The sequence below is a fragment of the Carex rostrata genome, chromosome 25 (genome assembly GCF_964058835.1).
Source record: "Carex rostrata chromosome 25, lpCarRost1.2, whole genome shotgun sequence".
Lineage (NCBI taxonomy): Eukaryota > Viridiplantae > Streptophyta > Magnoliopsida > Poales > Cyperaceae > Carex > Carex rostrata.
In genome coordinates this window covers 8,152,099-8,162,264 of record NC_135942.1, presented here as the reverse complement: position 1 = coordinate 8,162,264, position 10,166 = coordinate 8,152,099, and the positions used below count along the sequence as shown (strand labels likewise).

General features: G+C 39.4%; 1 protein-coding gene and 1 non-coding gene across 2 annotated transcripts; one reads left to right on the top strand and one right to left on the bottom strand.

Annotated features, from left to right (window-relative positions):
- Positions 1-1,844: 1,844 nt before the first annotated feature.
- On the bottom strand, positions 1,845-3,500 carry LOC144576186 (uncharacterized). The gene has a single exon (XM_078326470.1). The coding sequence runs from the start codon at positions 3,498-3,500 to the stop codon at positions 1,845-1,847; it is 1,656 nt and encodes a 551-aa protein (XP_078182596.1).
- A 538-nt stretch (positions 3,501-4,038) lies between these two features.
- LOC144543988 (small nucleolar RNA R71) lies at positions 4,039-4,145 on the top strand. Its single transcript, XR_013508122.1, has one exon. It is a non-coding gene; the product is annotated as a small nucleolar RNA R71 (small nucleolar RNA).
- Positions 4,146-10,166: the final 6,021 nt, after the last annotated feature.

The following is a 10,166-nucleotide window of genomic DNA, read 5'->3' as shown; positions in this document are numbered from 1 at the left end:
GACATCTAACAGTAGACAATCAAGAATCAATCAAGAAATCACAATCAAGCAAACAATGAATACTCAAACAACAATCACACAAGTTCAAACTTAGATCAAAACATCATTCAACTCAAAGACAAGGTTTAGAGACTACATCCTAACCCTAAGAACTAGAGATCTACTCAAGCATAGCAAAAGAAAGCATAAAAGAGAGAGAGAATAGGCAGATCATGATGAAGCTCAAAGATCCAAGGTGGATTGGAGAGGATCTTGCAATCTTCTCTTCTTCTCCAAGCGATCTCCAATCTCTCTCTTCTCTCTTGATCTTTTCTCTCTCCTTGAGGCTTTGAATCTTTAAATTTCCGACCCCCTCTCTGGTGACAGAGGTGGCCTATTTATAGGCTTTTCAAAACGAGTGCTTCAATTCTGGGCCTTAATTGGGCCTTTGTTGTCTGCTCTGGAAGTTCGCGATGCGACCAGCGTCAGGTCTGATGCTACCCGCATCGACTCTGATGCTACCCGCATCGACTCTGATGCTACCCGCATCGACTCTGATGCTACCCGCATCGACTCTGATGCTACCCACATCGACTCTGATGAGGGTCGCGTCAGATGTGATGAGGGTCGCATGCAGAGTTTCAGAATTCAGTAACTTCCCTGATTTCGCCCGTTTTCTGCAAAATAAGAATGAAATTGCTGCAGTACCACATTCTATGGATATTCAATGTAAAATACACGATTTGGTGGTTTAAAATGCAGATTTTGGTACAGGAATTGGTCGGAACAATAGATCAAATATGGAGATATCAAATTCCCCCAAGATGAACTCTTGCTTGTCCTCAAGCAAAGATATGTTCTTTGTTACCGGGTTGGACTCTAAATGCAAGTTAAGTTCCTAAATGTGAAAATTTACATGAGTTGCTTGAATCAAGAGCCTCGAGAACCTTTATGGCATGATTTGGACTTTCCTTGATCAATTTTGATTCACCCCACAAATTGACTAATCAAACTTCAATTTCAAGAATGTTTTAATACTTGCAAAGATGAGTACTCGAATTGATCAATCTATCATTCTTTTACTAAAATCAAGCTCTCATTTGTGGAGATTTTCCTTTTTTGTCCCCCAAGCTTGGAACAAGCTTAGGTTAGCAAGTCGTGGACTTCGTGTGTTGATATATGCAAAAGTTATTTTTCTTTTCTAAATTTCGGAGACGAGCTCAAAGGCGCCCAATAGGACTTATTGCCAGTACTCTTATTTTCTCCATCCTTTCTTTCTTTTTTTCTTTTTTCTTTTTTATTTGGGAGACGAGCTCAAAGGCGCCCAATAGGACTTATTGCCAGTACTCTTATTTTCTCCATCTTTTTATTTTTTTATTCTTTTTCTTTTGCACATACCATGAATACACACATCCATTGGTATTCATTCATACCAATGAATATCCAAATCTATCTTTATTTAAAATCCCCATTTCCCTATTTAAAAGGCACAATTCAGTTTCAAAAATTAATTTTCGATACAATTCAAGTTTTCATCCTTTCAAGTTCTCAAAACATCCCTTCCTAATCAATTCTTTGATCAATTATGAGGTTAGTTCTAATTTTTCAAAGTCATCCAAATCACAACCAAAATTGTTCAAACAAGTCCTTAACCCAAGCAATCACACAAATTTATCACCTAAAAATGCAAATTTTGGAAAAATAAACATGACCTAAATGCAGATACAGTTTTCTTCTATTAACCCCCCCAAGCTTGAATGAAGCATTGTCCTCAATGCTTGAATTCACACAAGAAAAAGTAAATAGAAGAAAATATGGAAACTAACCAGACATGGAGTGGGGGGGGGGGGTGAGGCGGGGGCGCCTCACTGATTGGTGAGAGGTGGGTCGGGTGGATCTGGGCGGAGCGCCCACTTCAGAGGTGTATGGACCGTGTGCTGGCTTGCTGGTAAAGTCCTGAGCCTGCATGTGGCTGGATGAGTGCCAATCACCTTCTTGATCAAGTCCTCAATCACAGTTTGCTGAGCTTTCAAATCCTCCAAGAATTTGAGGATGCGAGCTGGGTCGAGGCCTGTATTTAAAATCACATGACAAGATTTATTTGGGTCTGGGAACTCATACCTGAGGTTAGATGGAAGAGGTTTGAGCTCAGGAGTCGGCGGCTCTGTGTGGGCCTTGATGCGGTCCGCGTCAGGTTCACTCGGGTCGCGTGAAGACCTCGCGTCAGCTTCATCAGATCCTCGTTCTCTGTTTTCCAGGCCTTCGGACTGTGGCACGCGACCCGCGTGGGATTCATCCGGCCCGCGTCCTAGTTCATCCAGATCGTCAAAATTTGCTTCTGCTGCACACATCTTCTCCTGCAAATTATCCAAATAATCAGAATAATTACTCATTATTCGCATATCAGATCCATCTGGTCTGTATTGCCTACGAGATTGTTCTTTGGCCAATTGATCGACCACATCAAGCCAGCAGCATGTTTCTGTTTCGGAGGGGCACTTCATAGCTCGGTTGAGATTAAACTCCACTTTCTCATCTCCAATCCGCAAAGTCAGAGTTCGGTTCTCCACATCAATGAGTGTTCGAGTCGTCTTTAAGAATGGCCGTCCCAGAATGATGGGAATTTCTTTGTCCTCCTCCATCTCCATCACCACAAAATCAGTAGGGACATAGAACTTTCCGACTAGAACGGGCACATCCTCCACTATGCCAAGTGGTACCCTGACAGAAGAATCAGCAAGCTGCAAAGTCATGCGCGTGGGCCTGAGCTCGCCTACTCCCATGCGCTCAAATATAGTGCGTGGCATGAGACTCACGCTGGCCCCTAGGTCACACAGGGCTCGCTTGATGGTAGCTTTCCCAATTTTGCAAGGAATTGAGAATTTGCCAGGGTCCTCTAGTTTGGGCGGCAGCTTGCTACTAAAGATTGCACTACACTGCTCTGTGAGTTTCACCTTTTTGTGGTCCTCCAGGCTTTGCTTGTTGGAAAGGATGTCCTTGAGAAACTTGGCATAGGTGGGCATTTGGGTCAAAGCCTCGGTGAATGGAATCGTGATGTGCAATCCTTTAAGAACCTCGACAAAATTAGCGAATTGTGTATTCAATTTGCTCTCAGCTAATCTTTGAGGGAAGGGTACATGTGGTCTGTATGGAGGTGGTTTCTCAGTCTCCTTCTTTTTCTGACTCTCAGACTCACCTGAAACGGGTCGCATGTCTGTGATGCGGGTCGCCTTCTCTGGTACGCGGGTCGCATCAGATGGAATCTGATCAGTTGGGTTGGGTAGTCCTTCATACTGGGTCCCACTTCGCAGTGTGATCGATTTGACCTCTCCTCTGGGGTTGGGTTCTGGTTGAGCAGGTAACTTTCCAGGTTGAGGTTGGCTTGAGATGACTATGTGACTCAATTGCTCCAGCAACTTGTTCTGAGCAGCTAGTTGAGTAGACATAGATTGCATTTGATCCCACATGATCTGGTTCATTTTTCCCTGCTCATGCATGAAGTCACTCGAATAAGGTGCCATATGTGGTTTGGAGGGACCGGATTGAGGTGCTTGGTTATCCTAATTGGGGAAGGAAGCATTCTGGTAGAAGTTCCTGTTGTTATTGCTGTTGCTTCCAGAATGGTTGTCCCAGTTGTTGTTGCCAGAGGGGTTGTTGAAAGAGGGTCTGGGAGCATTGTTGAGGGAGTTGGCTTGCTCGATCTCCTCATCAGCTTGCACCATTAGACATTTCTCATAAGTGTGCCTTTCATCACCACACATGACACATGCTTGCGGTTGCTGCTCGACTGCTTTCATACTTAGCTTGTCCATTGCCCTTTGCATAGCATCCAACTTGGCAGTTAGAGCCGTGATCTGATCAACTTCGTACTTGCCTCCTCCTCCAGGTCGGGTGTTGTCTCGGCCAGACCACTGTTGGTTCTGCGCCATGTTGTCAATCAAGTTCATGGCTTCTAGAGGTTCCCTTGACATCAGCGCTCCACCTGCAACTGCATCAACTGAAGTGCGAGTGCTCTCAGTTAGACCATCATAGAATGTTTGAATCAACAACCAATCAGGAATACCATGGTGGGGACAAGAGTACTGCAATTCCCTAAATCTTTCCCATGCCTCATTTAGGGGTTCGTCAGACCTTTGCCTAAAACTGGTCAGTTGGTTCCTTACCTTGGCAGTTCTTTTGTGGGGGAAAAACCTAGTGAGAAACAACTTAGACAACTCCCTCCAATTGGTAATGGAATCCCTTGGTAACGACCCTAACCACTTCTTGGCCTTGTCCCTAAGAGTAAATGGAAATAAAGCAAGTTTGGTGTAATCAGCTGTTGCCCCATTGGTCTTGATGGTTGTGATGCACTCAAGGAAGGTTTGGAGGTGAGCGTGCGGATCCTCGTGATCCATGCCATTGAAAATGTTCTGCTGAACCATGTTGACAACTCCTGGGTTGAAGTTCGGTTGTTGCCCAGGTATCCTTGGTAGTCTGATCGCACCTCTGACATCCCCAGACCTTGGTACATTGAACTCTCGTAAGGTCCTTGGCATGAAGACATCCATTTCATCATCAGATTGGTCGGTCAGGACTTCCCTTTCTCTGGCATCTACTTCCCTATCTTCCCTGCTTGGATGCTCTGACATTGTCTCTTTCACACAAGTCTCGTCAATAGCGATGCTACTAGCGTCAGCTCTGATGCCACCAGCGTCAGCTCTGATGCCACCCGCTTCAGCTCTGATGCCACCCGCTTCAGCTCTGATGAGGGTCGCGTCAGATGTGATGAGGGTCGCGTCAGCTGATGACTGAGTAGGAACAGTGTCGTCTGGAGGAGTGTCGTCAAAAAGCGGTCCTCTGCTCCTCAGTTGGTAAGTCAGCTGATGAAAGCCAGTTTTTAGTGATAAGGAAGTAAAGAAAAAGAAAAGATACAATTTAAAATCTAGATTAACTAAGAAAAGCAAAAATCTAGAAAGGAATTGATAGCCGTCCCCGGCAACGGCGCCAAAAACTCGTTCGCTTACAAAGGTAGGCTACAAAGTCTCAGGTATAGCAAGCTATACCAGTTTAAACCTTGAATCTACTCTCGTCTAGGGTTGCAAGTGCACAACCCTATCCGTATAGTATATTAAGGTATCGATCCTCAGGGACGGTTTAATTCGATTCTAAATCACCACTTATCCAAGCTAGGTACTAGAAGTGTGAAAAGTTGGGTTTGGTTTGTTTATGTTTCCTAATTTCGGGTGTCAATTCAATTAACAGTAAATGAAAGCAATTAAAGGTTTTGGTTTTGAACAATGATAAAAGGCGTTCCTAGGGTTTTAGGTTTCATCCCAAACTTTGGCTTCTCTGGACCTATCATGCGACTCGCATCATCTCTGATGCGACCCGTATGATGCGACTCGCATCATCTCTGATGCGGGTCGCATGGCCCTCGAGCAGAGCTGACATGTGTTCGTATCTAAGTTGATTTCTTGTGCGAGGCTTCAACCTGTGGCTCTCGCCTACTGGTATCTAACCTAAATTGATTGTCTGGTTAACTAGAGGTATCTACAACCTTTCGATAATAGAAATTTCACCTCTCGGCTACTATTGATCTTAGATCTACCTCAAATGCTCAATCACAATTACAAGATACATCAAGGCCAAATTACTAGAAGAGATGCTATAGACATCTAACAGTAGACAATCAAGAATCAATCAAGAAATCACAATCAAGCAAACAATGAATACTCAAACAACAATCACACAAGTTCAAACTTAGATCAAAACATCATTCAACTCAAAGACAAGGTTTAGAGACTACATCCTAACCCTAAGAACTAGAGATCTACTCAAGCATAGCAAAAGAAAGCATAAAAGAGAGAGAGAATAGGCAGATCATGATGAAGCTCAAAGATCCAAGGTGGATTGGAGAGGATCTTGCAATCTTCTCTTCTTCTCCAAGCGATCTCCAATCTCTCTCTTCTCTCTTGATCTTTTCTCTCTCCTTGAGGCTTTGAATCTTTAAATTTCCGAACCCCCTCTCTGGTGACAGAGGTGGCCTATTTATAGGCTTTTCAAAACGAGTGCTTCAATTCTGGGCCTTAATTGGGCCTTTGCTGTCTGCTCTGGAAGTTCGCGATGCGACCAGCGTCAGGTCTGATGCTACCCGCATCGACTCTGATGCTACCCGCATCGACTCTGATGCTACCCGCATCGACTCTGATGAGGGTCGCGTCAGATGTGATGAGGGTCGCATGCAGAGTTTCAGAATTCAGTAACTTCCCTGATTTCGCCCGTTTTCTGCAAAATAAGAATGAAATTGCTGCAGTACCACATTCTATGGATATTCAATGTAAAATACACGATTTGGTGGTTTAAAATGCAGATTTTGGTACAGGAATTGGTCGGAACAATAGATCAAATATGGAGATATCAATGGCACAAGTCATTGATGCATCATGCATGATTGTATAAAAAAATTCAATAGTCAAAATGACTTCAAAATGAAATATCAATGTCAAATAATTAATTATATTATCACATAAATTTTAATAATATAAATTACATTAATTTTCATCAAAATTACATTAATGAAATATCAATGTCAAATAGTACCTATCTGTTGTTTAATATTATTTAAGTAGAATTTGAAAATTAAATAAAATTTCTATTAAATAATTAACTTATATTTCTAATATGTAATTTTTTATATTTATTTAAACATAACCATATGAAAAGATTTTCCAAATAAAAGAAAAAAACTATCTGGATCGGTTTTTAGCAATAAAACCGATCCTGATACAATTTTTTTTTTCAAAATTGGTTCTGCAAAAAAAAAAAAAAAAAAAAAAAAATCAGGGTCGGTTTTTTATAAAAAACCGATCCTGATACTATGAGGATCGGTTTTTTATAAAAAACCGACCCTGATTTTTTTTTTTTTTTTTTTTTTTTTTGCAGAACTAATTTTGAAAAAAAAAATTGTATCAGGATCGGGTTTTTTATTAATCCTGATACTATTAGGATCGGTTCTTTATAAACAACCGATCCTAATGATAACTTTCTATATAACCAGCTTAGCTAGGGTTCTTCTTATTTTCATTTCGCGCCTCTCATTTTCAATTTAGCGTCTCTGTCTCTGTCTCCGTCTCTCCCTCTCAAATCCTCAGTACTCTGTCTCTCTCTCTCTGTCTCCGTCTCTCCCTCTCCTCCGTGTCTCTCTCTCTCTTTCTCTCCGTCTCTTCCTCTCAAATCCGAGCCTCTCGCACCTCCGACTCAATTGTGCCAGTTTTTAATTTTTTTTATTGTTTCAAAAATTAATTAATGGTGTTTGTATATTATTTTACAGTTTTGAGGACATCTCTCTCAAGTTACTTAATCATCCGGCCGATCAACTATCATGGTATTAGCTTTATCTAATTTTCTCATTATTATACTTTTAAAACACATTTTTTTGTATTTTTTATTGGAAAATGTTTTTCCATCTAATTGTTACCTTTGTTTTTGTTTTTAGGGTCTTTTTTAATCTGAAGTGATGTGATTGCAAAAGAGGTAATTATTGATTTTTTTATTGTTGTGCTTTACATTAATTGCATAAATGTGTATATTGTATAAATGTGTGTTAATTGAAGAAATAGCCCAATTAGTCAATTGTATGTTTGTTAATTAATTTTTTTTTGGATTTAAATTTCTTGTTATAACATGTAATGCTTCACAAAACTTTTTATGAAGTACATGAATTTTTTGTAATAGTTTAAGATGTGTATGATAATTAATTTAGAATGTGTATATGATATTTAATTGATTATTGCTTCTTACTGTGCAACAAAAAAAAATTTAGGATGCTGGCCAGCAAAATATATATGGAAGCTGGTCAAATAAATAAAAATATTTTTTTTAGCTTCAATAAAACATCAGGATCGGTTATTTTAAACAACCGATCCAGATTACTACTATTAGGATCGGTTGTTTAAAATAACCGATCCTAATTCTAAAAAAAAAAAAAAAACTTTTAGGATCGGTTTTTAAATAAAAACCGATCCTAAAAGTTTTTTTTTTTTTTTTGGAATTATGATCTGAAATACAATCAAGATCGGTTTTAATATAAAACCGATCTTGATAGTACGTATCAGGATCGGTTGTTATGTAATTTAAAAAAAAAATTCGAAAATACTATCAAGATCGGTTCTTATATAAAAACCGATCTTGATAGTACGTATCGGGATCGGTTCTTAGTCAAAAACCGATCTAGATAACAATTATTAAGATCAGTTTTATTAAAAAACCGATCCTAATAGTTTCTATTTGGATCGGTTCTTGAAAAATATAAAACCGATCCTGATAGTATCAGTATCGCCTTCATCAGGATCGGTTGGATTCCGATACTGATATGTGTATATAACCGATCCTGATTCCTGTTTTTCCACTAGTGCATGTTGTTATAATTTTAGTTCCTAGTTCATCAGCTATTGGGAGCTTGGTGGCATCAGTCGAAGACACTTCCTCGAACCAGAGAAGACTATCTTTCTATGGCCACGGCGTACTCGGCAAGCAAATTTCTTTTCTGTAATGATATCCACAATTAAACATGAAGAAAGCCAATAAAAAAATAAGAAAAATGAAATATCAGTATCACAAATCATAACAAATCATAATTAAGCTTAATCTGGTTGGTGCAAAAGTCAATTCATTTTCTACACTTAAGAATAACAATTATTTTTCTTCAAATACAGCTTGAAGCCAGTGTTCAGCAAGCTTTGTAATCCTTAAACACATTAGGACCTGGGACTCAAAATGAACCTAGAAAATATAGGCTAATTTAGTTGGTGACTAATCATAATTGAGGTCCAATGTAGGCTAATAAGATTTTCTACACAGCTAGAATTTTTTTTTTTTTTGAAATATTAGTCTCTCACTTACTCCCTTCTCTGATTCATTGGCCTTGAATTTAGGATACATTGAAATTTGGTCTTATAATGTGAAGGTGGAGATTGACAAACAATACCAAGGGCTAGAGAGGAAATCTGATAGAGAGAGACTGGCGAATCTGATAGAGGATTTGAAGGAGAGGCCAAGAAGAGAGGCACAAATCATGAAAGGAGAGGGCCTGATGGTGTCGATGCTGAGAAATGAGAGGAGCAAAAAGAGGCAATTTAGGGCTGGGGCTAAGAGAGAGAGAGAGTTCGCATGAGAGAGAACTATGTGAGTTGGGGTTTTACCAAACTGGACACCTCCAGTATTGGAGAAGTGATCAATAGCAATTCAGTGACATTTTTTAGTTTTGATTAGATCAAATCTACACAAATTTAAATTCATATCGGACGGTCACAGATGCAAAACAGACCATTTAATTTGCGAAATAGCGTAGCCTTACTATATATATATATATATATATGAGGAGGGTTCCAATGCCTCATGTTTTTCATATCTCATATATATATATAGAGAGAGAGAGAGAGAGATGGGCTTGGGTTAGACGCGGAGTATACGCATTTGGTGCTCCATGGTACATTTTAGCCATTTTGAAAATCCAAACAACTGATCCGAACCGCTCAACACGATCTCCATATTGAAATGTGCTTGGAGACCAAATTTTACATTTTTTTGAAATTTTTTTACTATTTATTAAGCCACTTTGAAAATCGCTGATCCGGTGGTCCAGAAATTTTTACTGTTTTACTGTTCACCCGGATTTTTAGATTTTCAAAGTGGCTTAATAAATAGTAAAAAAATTCCAAAAAATATAAAATTTGGTCTCCAGACACATTTCAATATGGAGATCACATCTAACGGTTCGGATCGGTTGTCTGGATTTTCAAAATGAAAATATGGCGTGAAGTACAAACGCGTGGTGCTCCGCGTCTCACCCAAGTCTATCTCTCTCTCTCTCTATATATATATATATAGAGAGAGAGAGAGAGAGTGAGTGACTAATATGCATTCGGTAGCATATGGGCCGATATGCATATGGTCCAAATTTGAAATTTCAAAATTAAAAAAGTCAATCTGAACCGTTCCTCTTGTTCTCCATATTAATATGTGCTTGGAGTCCAAATTTTATATTTTCTAAATTTTTTTACTATTTATTAAGCCACTTTGAAAATTGTTAATCCAACGGTGGCTTAACAAAAGAGTAAAATCAGCAGCCACTTTGAAAATTTTATATTAACATGTACATTAGTCACTATATATATATATATAGAGAGCTAGGCTACGGTGAGTTGCGA

Coding starts and splice junctions, on each gene's coding strand:
- LOC144576186 (XM_078326470.1), bottom strand. CDS start 3,500: ATGGCACCTTATTCGAGTGACTTCATGCATGAGCAGGGAAAAATGAAC.